Source organism: Myxocyprinus asiaticus, chromosome 20 (genome assembly GCF_019703515.2).
Source record: "Myxocyprinus asiaticus isolate MX2 ecotype Aquarium Trade chromosome 20, UBuf_Myxa_2, whole genome shotgun sequence".
Taxonomy (NCBI): Eukaryota; Metazoa; Chordata; class Actinopteri; order Cypriniformes; family Catostomidae; genus Myxocyprinus; species Myxocyprinus asiaticus.
The window spans coordinates 13,938,767-13,957,330 of record NC_059363.1 but is presented as its reverse complement, the minus strand read 5'-3'; the positions used below and the strand labels follow the sequence as shown (position 1 = coordinate 13,957,330).

The window sequence follows — 18,564 nt, the reverse complement described above, 5'->3', positions numbered from 1 at the left end:
AAAGTAAAACCTCTTTGTTTGGACTTCCAAAGGCAGATGAATTGAAGTATCAGTGGTTAAAATGTATTTTTACTACCATTCCTCAACAGTACAACCACAACCAATGCCGGATTTTCAAGATGGTTACTCCTGAAAGATGGTGCAGTTCCCACTTTGTTGGGACAATTTGGCACTTCAGAATCACAACCTGTAAGTATGCTTGATTATTTGTGGATTTATCTGCTACCGAGAGTTCAAATGCGGAGTTTTGTGTTGTAGCTAAACTGAGCATAGAAACGAAGGATGGTCGCAAAGTATTTACATGTCCAAAACAGGCACTCTCCTTTATAAATACATTGGAGTGAGTAAGCCATTTGATGTTTCTTATATTAGTAGACTTGCTGTACAGTGAATCGATTTTCTGAGGAAGCTGGGTGCCATTTTTTGTTTCTTTTTGCATTGGCTCCGCCTAGCGGCTGGAGTTTGTTTTGTAGAATGACACTTCCTTCAAGAAACATTTGCATTGACATAAGATAGTTTTTTTACACTGAAGTTCCCGGCCAGATTGAGAATGGACACTATGGATGACCGCAAAATATCTACATAATCACATAAAGGACGTCTTTTATAAGTCATGGTGTATTTTTTTTTTGTGCGGCCTTTGAGTGAATTTGACTCACTCAATACACTCTTGATCATCCGAGGAACCGGGATGCCTGTTTTGTTTCTTTTCATGCGGGTTCCGCCTAGCGGCTGGAGTTTGTTTTATGGAATAACACTTCTTCGAGACAGTTGTGGATGGATCTGTTCGTTCTTTGTGCTTATGCCTCCTGTTGGCTGGGGTTTGTTTTTGGGGAGTATTTTTAAGGGACATTAGAATGATTACGTCATCTGCTGCACTCATAACAGCCGGCTCACTGAACACTTGTTTATCTGTCTGAGGAAACTGAACAGCTTTATATCAGCTGGAATTTTGTTTTGTGGAGGAACACACCTTCAAGACAGTTCTATGAATGAATCTACACATTCTTTGTATTTATTCTGCCTGTTGGCTGGGGTTTGTTTTACAAAGTATTTTCTGTTATGTAATTTTGCCTCACAAAATTTGTGCAGAAGCGCCGGACTTGAGCAATCCGACGGCAAAGTTGTCGCGGGGGCTCTCGCATGCGTACATGGACCTTTTGAGTTTAGAGGGATTGCGCGGGGTTAATGCGCACGTTTTTCTTTTTTCTGTTTGTTTTGTTCGGGGGGAAGTTCGGGGTTTGATTGTTGCACTTATGGGGAATGTGGTCTGTATAATCTTGTTTTTTGACACACAATTTTTTATTTTTTTTATTTTATCAAAATGTCAAATGTTAGTATAAGTGGGTTATTTCTATCCACATGGAATGTGACTGGGTTGGGGCACCACACAAAAGAAGGAAGGTTATTTATTTTCTTAAGCATAAGAAATATGATATTTTGTTTCTTCAAGAAACGCACCTTTCTCTGCAGGAAGCTGAAAAATTTGGGAAGATATGAGGTGGATATATTTTCTTTAGTGCAGGCTCAAGTAAGTGCAGGGGAGTCATTACACTGATAAGTAAGCTTCAACAATTCAAATGTTTCAAACAGATTAAAGATAAAATAGGAAGAGTCATTATTATTTTAGCTGAAATTCAGGGGAAAAGTCTGATTTTACGCACCTAATGCTGATGATCAGGGCTTTTTTATAGATCTTGAAGGGATGTTGCAAGCCGCTGGCACCCCTCATGATATAATATTGGGAGGAGACTTTAATCTTTTGATGGACTCAGTCATTGATCATGGTGATGCAAAAGTGTGTAAGCCCCCTAGAGCAACACTGACGCTTCACAGGATGTGTAAAAATCTTGGCCTTTCAGATATTTGGAGACTTTTGAACCCATCTGGGAGGGACTATAATCTTTTTTCATCAGTCCATAAGATTTATTCTAGAATATATATATTTTTTGATATCTAAATCTCTCATTTCATCTGTTGTTGACTGCTCAATTGGAAACATTTTAGTCTCAGATCATGCCCTGGTAAGTTTAGAGATGTTGCCACATACGGAGAAAAATAAATCATATAGTTGCCGCTTTAATGTATCCCTTTTGCAAAATCCTGAATTCCAACAAATGTTAAAGGCTGAAATCAATGTCTATATGGAGACCAATTGGTCCTCAGTATCCTCTGTGGGCATGGCTTGGGAGGCACTTAAGGCAGTTTTTAGGGGTCGGATCATACAGTATGCCTCATTCACCAAAAAATCCAAAGCATGAGAACTCATGGATTTGGAAGAGAATATTAAAAGTGCCGAGGCATAGCTTAAACACTGAATGTCATCTGATAGCCTCAGAGAATTGAATCATTTGAAATACAGATATAATACTATTTTGTCACGGAAGGTGGAGTTTTGGTTATTCAGGGCAAGACAGTCATACTTTGATTCGGGTGACAAAGCAGGAAAACTTCTGGCTAGATACTGTATATAAAACTGAGTGAGTCTTTTTCTACCATTCCCTCAGTGAAATCTGCTGGTGATGAAATATTTACCTCAGCCATTGATATTAATATTGCTTTTAAAGAATTCCATCTTGATCTTTATAGTTCCACATCTTCGTCTACCGATGAAGATATTAGGAACTTTGTGGAACCATCAGATCTCCCTAAATTGACGACTGAACAAAAAAATTCTCTTGATTCTGAGATAACCTTGGAGGAGGTTGACGAGGTAGTTAAGGCCTAACCTACAGGCAAGGCTCCGGGACCAGATGGATTTGCCGCTGAATTTTTTTAGATCTTATGCTACAGAACTGGCTCCACTTTTGTTCGAAGTTTATACAGAATCATTAAAGAATGGAAAGCTTCTGCCAACCATGACACAAGCCCGGATCAGTCTGATTCTTAAAAAGGACAAAGATCCAAGCGAGTGTAAAAGTTATTGTCCAATTTCCCTGATCCAGCTAGATGTAAAAATATTGTCAAAAATTTTGGCTAATCGATTATGCAAAGTTATGACATCTCTTATACATATAGATCAGGTGGGGTTAAATAGGGGCCGCAGCTCTTCTGACAACATTAGGCGTTTCATCAATATCATGTGGTCAGTGGCGAATAACCAGTCTCCGGTCGCTGCCATCTCATTTGATGCTGAAAAGGCATTTGATATGGTAGAATGGGATTATATTTTTAAGATTTTGGAAATGTATGGGTTCGGGAGTACATTTATTGGTTGGATTAAGTTACTTTATAGACACCCTGTAGCAGCAGTACAAACAAACAGATTAATTTCAGATTATTTTACTCTGAATAGGGGCACTCGGCAGGGTTGTCCTCTTGTTCTGTCTTGCCCTGGAACCATTAGCAGCCGCGATAAGAAAGGAGGATGATTTTCCAGGGGTGGTGGTGGGAGGTGTGGCACATAAGCTTCTGCTTTACGCGGATGATATTTTATTATTCGTCTCTGACCCTACTAGATCTATGCCTTGCCTCCACAGAATTATTAATTCCTTTTCCAAGTTCTCAGGATACAAAGTCAATTGGTCTAAATCCGAGGCTTTGGATCTGAGAGCATACTGTCCAGTGACGGCCTTTCAGCTGGGCACATTCCAGTGGCCCAAACAGGGCATTAAGAATTTTGGGTATTTTATTCTCAGCAAATTTGTCTGATTTAGTTAAAGTTAATTTTGACCCTTTAATAAAAAAGTTTTTCGAGTGATGTGGACAGGTGGGCTTCATTACATTTATCGATGATAGGGAAGGTTAATGTTATTAAAATGAATTATATTCCAAAATTCAACTACCTGTTACAATCTCTCCCTATAGATGTCCCACTCTCTTATTTCAAGCAATTTGATAGCATAACGAAGTCCTTCATTTGGAATGGTAAACGTCCCAGATTACATTTCAATAAATTACATAGGCCGATTGACAAAGGTGGACTAGGCCTACACAAGATTTTGTTTTATTATTATGCATTCGGTCTCAGACATTTGGCCCGTTGGTCACTTCCACCTGAGAGAGCCCCTCACTGGTTTTCTATTGAACAGGAAGTCCTTGCCCCTATTTCACCACTGCAAAGCCTTTCTATCAAACTAATCAGAGAAATTAAGTCACACCCCGTTATTTCACATTTGCACGTGATTTGGACAAGAGTGGCCAAAGTGTTTAATTTGGACATTTATTTAAATGTTGCCTCAAGCATATGGCTGAACCCCAAATTATGTATCAACAAGTCCCCTTTCTGTTGGTCAGAGTGGATTGTGAGGGGGGTTACTACACTCGGCAACCTGTATGAGAGTGGAGTGTTGAGATCTTTTGAAAATTTGGGTCATCATTTTGGAATTCCCAGATCTCAGTTTTTTAGGTATTTACAGCTGCGCCACCTGCTCTGTACTGTTTTTGGGAGTAGCACACACCCTCTAAAAGCAGCAGATGCTTTGGGAGAGGTGATTACTGCTTTTGGAAAAGGTCATGAGGCATCAGTGTAGTACTCCCTGTTAATTAAGAGTCTGGGGGACGGAGCTTCAAATTCTCTGAAGAGATTATGGGAGAAAGATTTATACTTGGTATTGGAGGAAGGAGTGTGGGCTAGGATTCTGAAAAATTTCAAGTCTGTATCTAGAGATGCAAGGGTTCACCTTATTCAGTTCAAGATTTTACATAGATTCTATTGGACCCCCTCTAGACTGTATAGGCTTGGTCTTAAAGATACACCTACCTGCTGGTCATGCCAATCGGAGGATGGAGATATAACCCATGTTTTTGGGGGTGCGTTAAGATCCAAGGGTTTTGGTCGAGAATTCAGAATTTTGTACATGATGTCTTGGGCACTCAGGTTTCGTTTTGCCCCAGACTCTGTATTTTGGGAGATGGGGCAGAAATCAATGTGGAGAATAAACATGTGGAGAATTGGGTACTAACCTGTGTTATGGTCAGCAGGCAGATTTTGAGGGGTTGGAAGTCGGTTGGAGCACCCCCGTTTCAGGAGTAGTGCTCGGAGATGGGGAGAGTGGCAGCCTTAGAAGAAGGGTCTTATAGAAGACTAGGGAATCCAGATTTGTTTGTAAGAAAATGGGGTGGATATTAAGTATTTTTTGAGGGTTCTCAGGTGGAATAGTGGAGAGGGGTAATTGTCAGTGTGTGTGATTTTTATATTTGTATATATATATATATATATATATATATATATATATATATATATATATATATATATATGTGTGTATTAATATGATTTTTTTTAATTATTATTATTTTCTCTTTTTTCCTCTTTTAGTTGTTTGGTTTTCGTTTTTGTATTCTTTTATATGTGTTCATCTAAGACCACAGGGATGTTTGTTGAGGTTTGGGGTGGGGTTGAGGTTGGGGAGGAGGATGGGTGGTAGTGGGTGTTAAAAGTTGATTTTGTGTATTTATAATTATGTTTTGTTTTTCTGTGTTTTAATAAATAAAAATGTTAATCATAAAAAAACTTACCACTGTGAATCGTCCTGCTCAAGTTGTACTTGCGAAGGTGGTTTGGGTCGATCAGCTTGTTCTTCCAGAAATGTACAGTATGTGAAAAATAATGTGTTTTTTTTTAACATTAAAGCAACATTGTGCTCTTTGAAACAACCACACCATCTTTTTCCAGGGCAGCCTGTATTTCTCCTGAGGTTACTTGTGGGGTTTTCTTTGTATCCTGAACAATTCTTCTGGCAGTTGTGATCTTTCTTGGTCTACCTGACCTTGGCTTGGTATCAAGAGATCCCTGAATGTTCCACTTCTTAATAAGTATATATATATATATATATATATTACAAAATCTGAATAGCATTAAAGCAATTTTAATTGTAGTGATGAAATAGTGAGAACCTTGTGGCATAAGCTAGCTCTAGTGGTCCATAAAGATCATATAAAATTAATCTATCCTCTCTTCTTCTTCACCTCTCCCTCTAAATCTCTAAATTCTCCTTTACAATATTTGGTATGGCCCCAATTGTCCATAAAATAGATTTATTGATGTACCGTTCCATGGATATGACATTACACAGGTGATAACATAGCACTTTAAACAACAGTAAACATTTATAATGCTTCACAAAACATGCAAATATACAACATAATATACATTAATAACACCATGCATATACAATTGAGGCATTACATTTTACAGCGTGCTTCCATTGGGACCTATCTCTCTAATTTATTTTAATGTTCCTGTTGTGTTTTAGTACAGAATATTACTTAACATTGCTAGATGACAGTTCCAGGCATTTGTACACTGTCAGTACCTTTAAACTTGAAATAGTTTGTGCCTCAAGGAAAAGGAGATGCTTCACATTCAAGTGCATTTCCTTCCACTAATTCATTCGTTATAGCTCTCATTGTGTGTGTGAGAAGAAAAAAAAATTAGCTTAGAAATTAAAAGACTCCAAATCATTAGATTCTATGTGATAAAAAAATACTACAAGAGTAAAATGCTTTTGCAATCAACTCTTCAAGAGGCATAATTGGTGTGTTACATTCCTCAATATTCCACAGTGGAAATTACAAGGATTCATTCTGAGAAATCAAATTGCTTCTAGTTGTGATGTCCTTTCTTGGAACCAATCAGACTTAGAAGAGCATTAATGTATTAAAGTAAATAGACACCACATCAGCATCCTATGCTATGACCAGCTATGTTGGTCTTTCAGCAGGGATCTGGGGAAAAGTTCGGCACTGGAGTGAAACAATCTATGTCAATATCAGCTAAAGACTACTTTTGATGTAAAAGCAGATGATAAAAATATCTTTCTTTTTGAAGAAGATTAGTTCGATTACACAGAATTGTTTCTATAACTAACTCTAAGAGATGTCCGTGAGACGTCAGTGTTCATCGTGGACATCGGAAAGTGTTCATAGCTGTCCTCAAGTGGCTGGCAATGGCAGTGCAGCACCACTGAGGCCACATCCTTTCGGAAATTGCTATTGAGAAAGCCATAGATAATGGGATTGACGCAGGTGGAGCTCATGGCCAGCAGATGACAGACTGAAAACAACAGGTTATGTTGACACACTGGCAACACTTCCTGGTGCCAGTCCGCCACCACATTAAAGGCGTTTAACGGCAACCAACACACAGCAAATGCAGCCACCAAGGTGACAAGCATGACATTTATACGCTTACTGTGCATCACACGCTTATGTTCGTCTTCTCGGTTACGGCTGCACTGGCGCTCCAGCATACACTGTCTACGTCGCAGACGCAAGAAGATGCGGAGGTAGCAGAGTAGCATGAGAAGCAGTGGGCAGCAGTACTGGAGTAGAAGCAGGCTGGTGGTGTAGGCCAGTTTATGCTGTTGAGAGGGCCAGACTTCCAGACATGCCTGCAGGTGACTGAGCGGTGCAGGAAGCAGGCTGTATGGCTCGCTGCTGAGCAAGTGGAACGCCAGGAACGGTAATGATGTTACACATGCCAAGAGCCACATGATCAGGACTGCCACATAAGCCTGCGGGACACTGGGCTTCCATCCAGATGGGTGCAAAATGAGCTGGTGCCTTTCAAGTGCTATCAGAACCAGAGATAGTATTGAAACCGTCACCGATACACACTGAACAAAGGGCATTAGGCGACAGAGTAGTGCTCCAAAGATCCAGTGGTCCATGAGTGTGTAAACCACAGTGAAGGGAAGGCAGAATACACACACCAGGATGTCTGAAACGGAAAGGTTGGCAACGAGGATGCTGGTGACATTAGGAGGGTCCTTCTGGTGCGTGATGATGCAGATGAAGAGGAAGTTACCAAGCAACCCCAGAATCAGCACCAGACAGTAGCATAGCACTAGTGTGAGTGTCACGGCTTCTGATTGCCAGCAGGGGGCATCCAGCAGGAACAAGCTACTGTTGCTTTGATTGTGGGTGAGGGTGGAGTTTAGGAGCGCCTGCCACCACGGCATGTCAAAGAGAGCCGACGGCATCGGCCACCTCAGGGTAGCCGCTGATTGCAAAGCATCTTTGGAGTCTGAAAATAACAACTAAATTAGACATCATTGCACACCCAAGGACACACAGTATGCATTTCACCAATATGTATTCTAAGGAGACTATAAAAATAGGTTAAAGTTATTTTGATTCTTTATAGCTGTAGTGTGTAATTTCTGTGCAATAAGTTTCAAGAAATAGAATTGCAAAAATAAACATTGTTTTCAAACAGTCTTTTCCAAACATTACCCCTGTCTGCATTGATTAAACAAACAGATAGTCTCATACAACCTCCTGGCATCCCAGATGTGTATGACTTTCTTTCTTCTGCAGAACACAAGTTAAGACTTTAGATGAATAATTCAGCTCTGTAGGTCCATACAATGCAAGTGAATATGTGCCAAAAGTTTGTATAATTACAAAATCTGAATAGCATTAAAGCTATTTTAACTGCAGTGATGAAATAGCGAGAACCTTGTGGCATAAGCTAGCTCTAGCAGTCCAGAAAGATCATACTAGATTCATCTATCCTCTTTTCTTCTTCACCTCTCCCTCTAAATCTCTAAATTCATCTTTACAAGTTTTGGTATGGCCCCAGTTGTCCATAAAATAGATTTATTGATGTACCTTCCTATGGATATGACATTACACAGGTGATAACATAGCACTGTAAACAACGGTAAACATTTGTAATATTTCACAAAACATGCAAATATACAGCATATAATATACATAAATAACACTATACTTATACAATTCAGGCATTACATTTTACAGCGTGCTTATATTGGGACATCTCTCTTTCATTTCATTTAATGTTCCTGTTGTGTTTTAGTACTTGACATTGCTAGATGCAATTTCCAGGCATTTGTACACTGTCAGTACCTTCAAACTTGAAATAGCTTTGAGCCTCAAGAAAAAGGAGATGATGTTTCAAATTCAAGTGCGTTTCCTTCCACTTATTTATTCGTTATAGCTCTCATTGTGTGTGAGGGAAAAAAACTAGCTTAGAAATGAAAAGATTCCAAATCATTAGATTCTTCTGCCTTGTCCATATACAGTCTACAAGACTTAAAAAATGCTACAAGAGTAAAATGCTTTTGCAATTAACTCTTCAAGAGGCATAATTGGTGTGTTACATTCCTCAACATTCCACAGTGGAAATTACAAGGATTCATTCTGAGAAATCAAATTGCTTCTAGTTGTGACATCCTTTCTTGGAAACTATCAGAATCCACACCATTCTATTCCAGAAGATGTCTGCTGTTTTAACCCATCATTACCCTCAACTCCCAATGTATAACCTAGAAGAGCAGGTATATCTATTAAAAATGCCATCTTTAACCAGCATGTATTTCCAAGTTAGTTCTTGCTGGTTTGATGCTGATCTTGCTGGTGGACCAGTATAATTATATTTACCAGTAGACCTAATCTCATGAAGCTGGTCAACCAGCATGATATTTCTAATAAAACTGGCAGACCGAGGAATTTTTGCAGAATTAGCTAATCAGATCTAAAGCTTGAATACACTGTAAGGTCAATATCAGCTAAAGACTACTTTTGATGTAAAAACAGATGATAAAATTATCTTTTATTTTGAACAAGATTATTCCGATTACACAGAATTGTTTCTATAACTGAGTCTAAGAGATGTCCGTGAGACTTCAGGGTTCATCGTGGACATCGGAAAGTGTTCGTAGCTGTCCTCAAGTGGCTGGCAATGGCAGTGCACTGAGGCCACATCCTTTAGAAAATTGCTATTGAGAAAGCAGTAGATAATGGTATTGATGCAGGTGGACCTCATGGCCAGCAGATGGCAGACTGAAAACAACAGGTCATGTTGACACACTGGCAACACTTCCTGGTGCCAATCCGCCACCACATTGAAGGCGTTTAATGGCAACCAGAACACAGTGAATGCAGCCACCAAGGTGACAAGCATGACATTTATATGCTTGCTGTGCATCACACACCAGTGTTCGTCTTCTTGATTACGGCTGCACTGGTGCTCTAGCATGTGCTGTCTACGTTGCAGATGCAAGAAGATGCGGAGGAAGCAGTTTAGCATGAGGAGCAGCGGGCAGCAGTACTGGAATAGAAGTAGGCTGGTGGTGTAGGCCAGTTTATGCTGTTGAGAGGGCCAGACTTCCAGACATGCCTGCAGTTGATTGAGAGGTGCAGGAAGCAGGCAGTATGGCTCGCTGCTGTGCAAGTGGAATGCCAGGAACGGTAATTATGTTACACATGCAAAGAGCCACACAATCAGGACTGCCTCATAAGCCTGCGGGACACTGGGCTACCATACAGATGGGTGCAAAATGAGCTGGTGCCTTTCAAGTGCTATCAGAACCAGAGATAATACCAAAACCATCACAATACACACTGAACAATTAAAAAAAAAATTCTATTGAACAATTTTTGCAAGAATTGCAAAAGTAAACATTGTTTTCAAACAGCTTTTTCCAAACACTACCCCTGTCTGCGTTGATTAAACAAACAGATAGTCTCATACACCCTCCTGGCATCCCAGATGTATATGACTTTCTTTGTTCTGCAGAACACAAATTAAGATTTTAGTAGAAAATTTCAGCTCTGTAGGTCCATACAATGCAAGTGAATGGGTGCCAACATTTTGAAGCTCCAGAATCCACATAAAGGGAGCAAAAAAGTAATCCATAAGACTCCAGTGGTTAAATCCATATCTTCAGACACAATAAGATAGGTGTTGGTGAGAAACAGATCTGTTTCTCACTCACACCTATTATATCAGTTCTGAAGATATGGATTTAACCAACAGACTCGTCTGGAGTACTTTTATGTTGCCCTTATGTGAATTTTGGAGCTTCAAAATAAAAAAATAAAAAAATAAATAAAAACTAAAATTTTTGGCCGAAACCCAACATTCTGGACACACTGGGCCGGAAACGGAAAAATATATATATTGGTGGCAAAAGTTTGGAATAATATACAGATTTTGCTCTTATGGAAAGTAATTGGTACTTTTATTCACCAAAGTGGCATTCAACTGATCACAATATTTAGTCAGGTCATTAATAATGTGAAAAATTACTATTACAATTTGAAAAAAATGTTCAGAACTTCTTAAACTACTTCAAAGAGTTCTCATCAAAAAATCCTCCACGTGCAACAATGACAGCTTTGCAGATCCTTGGCATTCTAACAGTCAAGATGTCCAGATACTCAGGTGACATTTCACCCCACACTTCCTGTAGCACTTGCCATAGATGTGGCTGTCTTGTCGGGCACTTCTCATGCACCTTACAGTCTAGCTGATCCCACAAAGCTCAATGGGGTTAAGATCCATAACACTCTTTTCCAATTATCTGTTGTCCAATGTCTGTGTTTCTCTGCCAACTCTAACCTTTTAACCTTTTTGTTTTTGTTTCAAAAGTGTCTTTTTCTTTGCAATTCTTCCCATAAGGCCTGCACCCCTGAGTCTTCTCTTTACTGTTGTACATGAAACTGGTGTTGAGCGGGTAGAATTCAATGAAGCTGTCAGCTGAGGACATGTGAGGCATCTATTTCTCAAACTACAGACTCTGATGTACTTATCCTCTTGTTTAAATCTAGTTTGAGAAATAGAAGAAAAACAATCTGCCAATGGGGTAAGCAAAATAAACTTGTTTTCCCTTTGAATTAAGTTTATTTTGCTTACTCCCTTGACAGATTTTCTTTTTCTTGTTTTAAGTCTAAAGTTCACAAATTTTGTCAGATTTATCTTAAAACAAGACTTAATATCTTATCCCATTTTGCTTGACAAGTAAATAAATCATGTTTTAAGAATGCTTAGATAATTTTACAGGAAAATAATACAAAAATACTTGTCTTTGTTAATAATTTTTTTTTGCAGTGTAGTTGTACATCTGGCCTTCCACATCTCTTTCTGTCCTTGTTAGAGCCAGTTGTCCTTTGTCTTTGAAGACTGTAGTGTACACCTTTGTATGAAATCTTCAGTTTTTGGCAATTTCAAGCATTGTATAGCCTTCATTCCTCAAAACAATGATTGACTGATGAGTTTCTAGAGAAAGCTATTTCTTTTTTGCCATTTTTGACCTAATATTGACCTTAAAACATGCCAGTCTTCTCTTTCGGAAATACAATTGTAAGAATTATTGTCTGGGACACTAATGGAGTGCTATTAAAAGTTCCTGCCAATTCCTCTAAGAATATAAATAATTAGGTACTTTTATGTCTACTGTATGTGTAAGAGAGAGTTGTATTGACACCTTTGATTAAAATAGAAAGGAAGATCTCATTGTTATTTGACTTTTTTAGTACTTTGAAATGATGGGAAAGAAATAAAAGAGATGTGTGGGAGGAACGATACTCTGACCCTGCCAAGGGATTTGTAGTGCGTCCAATTATAGATGCTCCTTTGATCAGGACCTACAATGGCTCATAATGAGAATGCAATAAGTTAGTCTCAGACAAGTATCCATAGAGAAGGCTATATTGAAGACTGTAGCATTTTGTGTGTGTGTGTGTGTGTGTGTGTGTGTGTGTGTGTGTGGCAGACTTGCAGACCAGTCTCAGATCAAACTGAGAGTTCCATATAGATGATTCATTGACGCTCTGAATACAGACACACCATAGATCTCACTGTACAGCACTGTTCCTGACTCATTCTCATTGTAGAGCTCTGTTGTAGTCTGAAAAACCCTTTACATTCTATCCATCAGCAATCCAGGTTGATGTATAGAGGAATTGTTTAGCAAGGACAATAGGGAGACTGTCGTTGATGGGAAGGTGACGTCCTTTTAAAGGTGAAGTGTGTAATTTTTGTGCCACTTGCAACAAAAAACAGAATTGCAAAAATAACTACATTTTCACATTTGAAGAAACGTGAGTGGTGATTGCCCATACAAAACAATGCTGAGGTGAGTTATTTTAGACCATTGCTATTAATTTGCAGTTGTGTTCTAAGTGGTTGCTTACTGTCCCAAGTCAAAAGAGTCCATCCCATGAGTTTCTATGATATTCTGGTCCCCTGGATTGCTCTTATTCCCCCTTTGTTGTAAGTCTATCAGATTTTTGCTTCTGTTTTATTGTCTACCAGGTGAAAATCACGAGTCCGAGCATTTAGAAAATTAGAAGCTCATCTCTCAACTAGACGCATGATTTTTATTGTGCGGGATGAGTTATGCTCCAAAGTTTATAGCAGTGGTTCTCAAGTGTTTTGGGTCAATCCCCCCTTTGAAACAAGAAAAACTTTCCCCTCCAAATAATCTTATCGAAAATAATTTTGTTTTTACTGAAAAAAAAAAAAAAAAGAAAAGAAAAAGGTTTTAAAAGATTAAACTACATTTTCTTTCATCTTCATTTGACAAAAAAGTTTTATTTAAAAATAGGCCCCTAGAGTAAAAATACTCTAGGGGGCGCTTGGCTGCTCAGAAAACCGAATCCTCCATTCATTCACATTTAACTACCAGAAAGTTTTAAATCTCATTGGAGACAGTTTCATTCTAGAATAGTTATTTTTTAATAAAAACTGATAGTTGCAAGGATTCATACCTATGAATGGAAATAAGCTTCAACAGTCTCTATAAAAGTATTTTTTAATCCTCATCCAGTAATAATAAATGACTGTGATTGTCGCATCCTAGCCAGCATTGAAATATTAAGGTGACAGCGCCATCGCCATTCGGTAGCGGTCAGGACATCTGGACCATAATTTGCATCAGGACATCTAGACAATAATTTGCACCTGATTAATGATACTGATAAACTTTAATAAAAACGGACCTTTCCGCCATCATTTACTCACCCTCGTCGTTAAAAATCAGTATTACTTTTTTCATCCATGTAACACTAGTTTGAGGGACGAGAGGATCTTGTCTGTGGCTGTCCAAGCTCAGAAAGCAGTAACGGTTCTCGGTAAAAAAAAAACGAAACGTACGGTTTGCCAACTACGGTTCGGTAAGTGTTTGCTCAGCGGTTCATCTCTAGTTTAATAACGCATCTGGATCATACAGTTTGGCGAAGAAAAAAGCATCAAATAGACATGCGCAGTTGTAACATCCACTGATGCACCTGTATGGCTCTGTAGATGGACACACTCCGCCTGTGTTTCATGTGGGTTAACTTTCTACAGAGTGAAGCTGTCCTATTTACTGTTAGTATGTTAATTCAGTTGATGACATCACAGTTCTGCACACGTTAGTTGGCAAAATGGCAAATGGAGAAAACAAGCTGAAAGAGAGAAGCCCCTGAGTCATTTAAGTCTCCTGTCTGGGAACGTTTTCTTTATGCAGACAATTACAACAGCGATGGTCAAAAAACATTTACAAAACAGGCACTGTTTGCAGACATTGCTCGACGCGAGTCCCGTATACTGCTAATACATATATATTTCATTAGCTATTTACGCCGACATCACCTGAGGATATATAGCATGCAGTGAACCCGAAAATGCACAAAGACACACTCCCTTCCGTCTTTAAACAGGCACTTAGTGCTAGGTCGGACAGACTTGAAACAAGGACTAAAGTGCTTGGGGTGTTCACAGCCAAAGATATGTTGCCTTTACTCTATTGATAAAGATAAAAATACTCGAGTCGCATTACGACATCCATTCTCGTATTCATTTTAATAGCAAGTTTATTTCATCTATACTGATGTAAAGTGGCGCTGTTTACCCTGCACTAGTCCATTGCTTTTTATACTGAACTAATGATATTTTTTATTCCCTACCCCTAAACCTAACCCTTACACATTTTGTTGTTATTTTAATTAAAATTACTTAGTATGTTTATTAAGCCATTTTCCTCATTGGGACAATTTGTTGGTTCCCACATAGAGGCAAAACCTGACACAGAAAATTCTATCGGCAAATAATGTTGTGAAATCCAGTGTGTGTGTGTTTGTGAGATATGTGACTAATTAGAACACCCCTAAAAAAGTACAAATTGAGTACTAAGACAATTGCTTGTCATTCAGACCCTAATCTGATACAAATAAGACTTCAAGTATCACTAAATCCTGTTGCCATACTGCCCCTGTCTGCACAAATATACTGATCTAAAGTGTGTGTGCGTTGTGGGAGAAAATTGCCTATGTGTCCTCTCTTCATGGCAACACCAAAGAGCTGCAGTCAATGTCAACACAGTGGACTGTGGGTTATACAGTCTTTTCACCCACTTCTGTGTTATAGAACGACTGTGCATGTGACTGTTTTAGATTGCAATAGCAATGTGTCCTATCAAATTTCAAGGAAGAGCATTAATCAAATATCAAATACTGAGCAGACTTCTGTGAAAAAGAACACGCTTCTGAACACTGTTCCTGCTTAAAGTGGCATGAACACTCACAGAGGCTGAACTTCACTTGGGCACAGTTAATCAAATTTCAGCTACAATAAAATCATCTACAGAATGATGATAATCTAAAAATATGTAAGAATAAAACCCAAATGAAATACAATACTCTAAACTGCACTCAAACCTTCTTCCATAATTCATTTGGAATGTAATATTATTAATAGTTCAGTAATTACATAATGTATTATTGTACATTTCTAGGCCACTTATAAATTGTAAGCAAATGTGTGACACTTTTGTACAAGGGGTTAAATATCCTTGCTTCCATTGAAACACACAAGATACTTTTCCATGCATTCTCAATATGGATCATCAAGTTGTGCACCAATTTGTCCATGCCAGCTTGAGTGCATGCTGTCATTAAAGCAAATGGGGGACATACCAAATAATAGAGAACTCCTGAAATTCAAATAAAATGTTCAATTGAACTTTTCCCTCAAATTGTTATGCTGATACTATTATTTGTAATGAAAAATATTGCAAAATAGAATAATTTTTAGTGGTAATATACTAATAATATTTGTATTTCTGTATAACTTAATAATTGCATTAGTACAGAATACATCAAATAAAATACACAGTGTGTATTCACCTGTGGATGTAGCATTTCAAGAACTCACCCATCTTCAACAGCTATCAGGCAGTCAGTGGAACGAACACTCATTCAGCCAACTCCAGGTGTTCTGCATTAACACTCTATTCTATTCTGTTCTATTCTATTCTTATGATCCCACATCCTTGCAATGTGCTGTCTCTGTTCAAACTGTTCTGCTGGGCTTTACTGTATAAACATAACCTTGTGTAATCTCTGTTTTTACTGCCCACGTGTGACAGGAAAGATGTACTGCATGTCCTTTTCAGATTCTTTGGGTTACAGGTTACAATCAGCATGATTTTACACCATTAAGGTCTAAAACATTTTTTCTCCCAGAAATGCACAAACAAACAGACACAAATTCATGCTCATAGGTCTGTTTATTAACAAATCTGTATAAATCAGCTCACGGTTTTATGAGAGAAATATTTCTGTATATTTTCATTGCTAAGAATGTTATTGTATGAGAAATATTTTCTCTAAAATAATTATTGTTACCCAGGAGGTTACTTTGATTCATCGGCGTAGCTAGAATCTTGTGGGCCCCAGTGCAAAAACACATGCAAACCAAGTAGCTTTAAAACAGCAATAGTACTTTCTTTATTTTTACAATCTGTAAGAGGATCTGGCCCTCACAGGGTCCAGTCTGACTGCCCCGCCTGCACTGCTGGTAATTGTGTCACTGCTAAGATGGTTCTTTGGCCTTAGATTCAGATGCAGTAAATGCTTCATTGTCATCAGCAATGATTTCAGGTGTGCTGGGGGATTCAGGTGGGCTGGTGGTTTCTCCAGATATTTTCCAACACACACAAGCACACAGGAAGATGAACTAATATTTAATCATCACATTTAATTGACACAAAATCTTAGGTTTCTTACTTTTTAACTCTGTTGCTTTACATTCATCCTCATCTGCTGGATAAATGTATTGATCCATAAAGATTCTATAAGCCATGGATTGATTCTTTAAAGATGTATTACCTTTAAATCACAGTGACAGGCATGACTGACCCACTTTTCCCTCCAAAAATCGAAAAGTAATTTCTTTATGGCAAGAACAGATCAAATGAATCCTTGTGTCCTGCCCTCCACCACATTGTCTGCTTTAATTGGTCTACATAATTGGTCTAATGCTTAAGGTTATTGCTTGAGTGTTTGTGTGCATTTATTACCAGTTGCAGAAGCATACTTTGCTGTATAAGCATAAGCCTGTATAATTCACTGTGTTTACTGCCTAACAGGAAACTTGTTCTGCATGACCTCATCAGGTTCTTTTGATTACACTGGTTACAATAGTCCTGATGTTTCATCATTCAAATAAACACATTTTTTCTTTTTTCCAGAAATACACAAGCACTGTTTGCACATAGGTCTCTTATTTATTTATTTAAATGCTGTATAAATCTGCTCATTCTGCAGGGTTTAGCTTTGTATTTTTGTAAGATAATTATCCAATAGTGAATGCCTTCATATTGTAAGCAATGGTTTCTGGTGTGTTTGAGGAATCAGATTTAACCTCACGTTGCAATGTTAATTGAAGAACGTGAGTTTATTAGTTAGGGAAAGCGTTTTTATATGCATAAATAATTTTTTAAAGGCAAAACAAACAATATGCATCACTGTGTTCTATTAGGTCATCTAATTCTACAGAAACCAAATTACCCAGCCCCCTGCAATTACATTCATGTGCTCTACAAATGAGAAATGTTTGCCAGAGATGCTAAGAAAGAACTTGTACTTAGTGTGTTTGTAATGTGGGCTGTATTTAGTGGTAAAGAATGTGTTCTCACAGCCTTATTACAAACTAAAATGAGGAAAAAGTGTACTCAAGTATTTAATTCTAATGTACCTTTGGTAACAGTCCCCATATCCACACATACATGTGTGAGTGTCCCTCCCCAATTCAGAGTATAATTGATGGATTTGTCCCTTTAAATCAAGACAACATAAATGATCAGCAGAAATGTTTTTCAAATATTCTAACTTTGTTAGACAGACTTTGATCTCCGAAAGAAATAACAAATACACAAGCACACAAGCACACGTTTAAAACCGAAATACACTTGTATGTCTAATCACCTTCTGGTCCATCATTGGTATCTTTAGTGAACTGCATTCCTATGTAGCAGGCATTACAGAAGACCACTACTGACAGCAACACAAACAGTCTCAGCTGAAAGAAGAAGAGAGATATTTGTAATGTATTGTTTTTACATCAAATGTAAAATTTTGATGTCATTATATAAGATAAAAAAATACATGTAAATATATGTGGCCACAAAGGTCTGAATGACACCAATGTAAATATAAAATTCCGTCATAAAGAATTCTCATTCTCAATAACAAGTAGAAATTGCACCAGTAGAATCAAGCAAAAGTCATCCTAAAATACTGTTATAATATGTTTCTTTCAAACAAAATATTGTCTCTGTCCCATCTAGGTTCCCTGTTGAATTTGGCAGAAAATCTACATATTGCAGAAGAAAGCAAGTAAGCAGCTTTCCATATTGCAGAGATTACAAAACAGCATTGTAGTATTGATGAGGAGACCCATGGAAAAGCAAAAACAGTTGTAGTACCATGATGTGTTGAGATGTGGTGAGCAATTCGAGAAGATGAGAAGTTTAATGAAGTACCAACAACTACTTTAGGAACTCTCTTCTCTTGGCTTTTTATTAATACTACCCTTAAAATCATGTGACTGAC

General features: G+C 38.1%; 1 protein-coding gene and 1 pseudogene across 1 annotated transcript; both read right to left on the bottom strand.

Moving 5' to 3' along the window:
- Positions 1 to 6,782: 6,782 nt before the first annotated feature.
- On the bottom strand, positions 6,783 to 7,922 carry LOC127411396 (neuropeptide Y receptor type 6-like). Its single transcript, XM_051646927.1, has one exon. The coding sequence runs from the start codon at positions 7,920 to 7,922 to the stop codon at positions 6,783 to 6,785; it is 1,140 nt and encodes a 379-aa protein (XP_051502887.1).
- Positions 7,923 to 9,541: 1,619 nt separating this feature from the next.
- LOC127410807 (neuropeptide Y receptor type 4-2-like) lies at positions 9,542 to 15,887 on the bottom strand (annotated as a pseudogene).
- Positions 15,888 to 18,564: the final 2,677 nt, after the last annotated feature.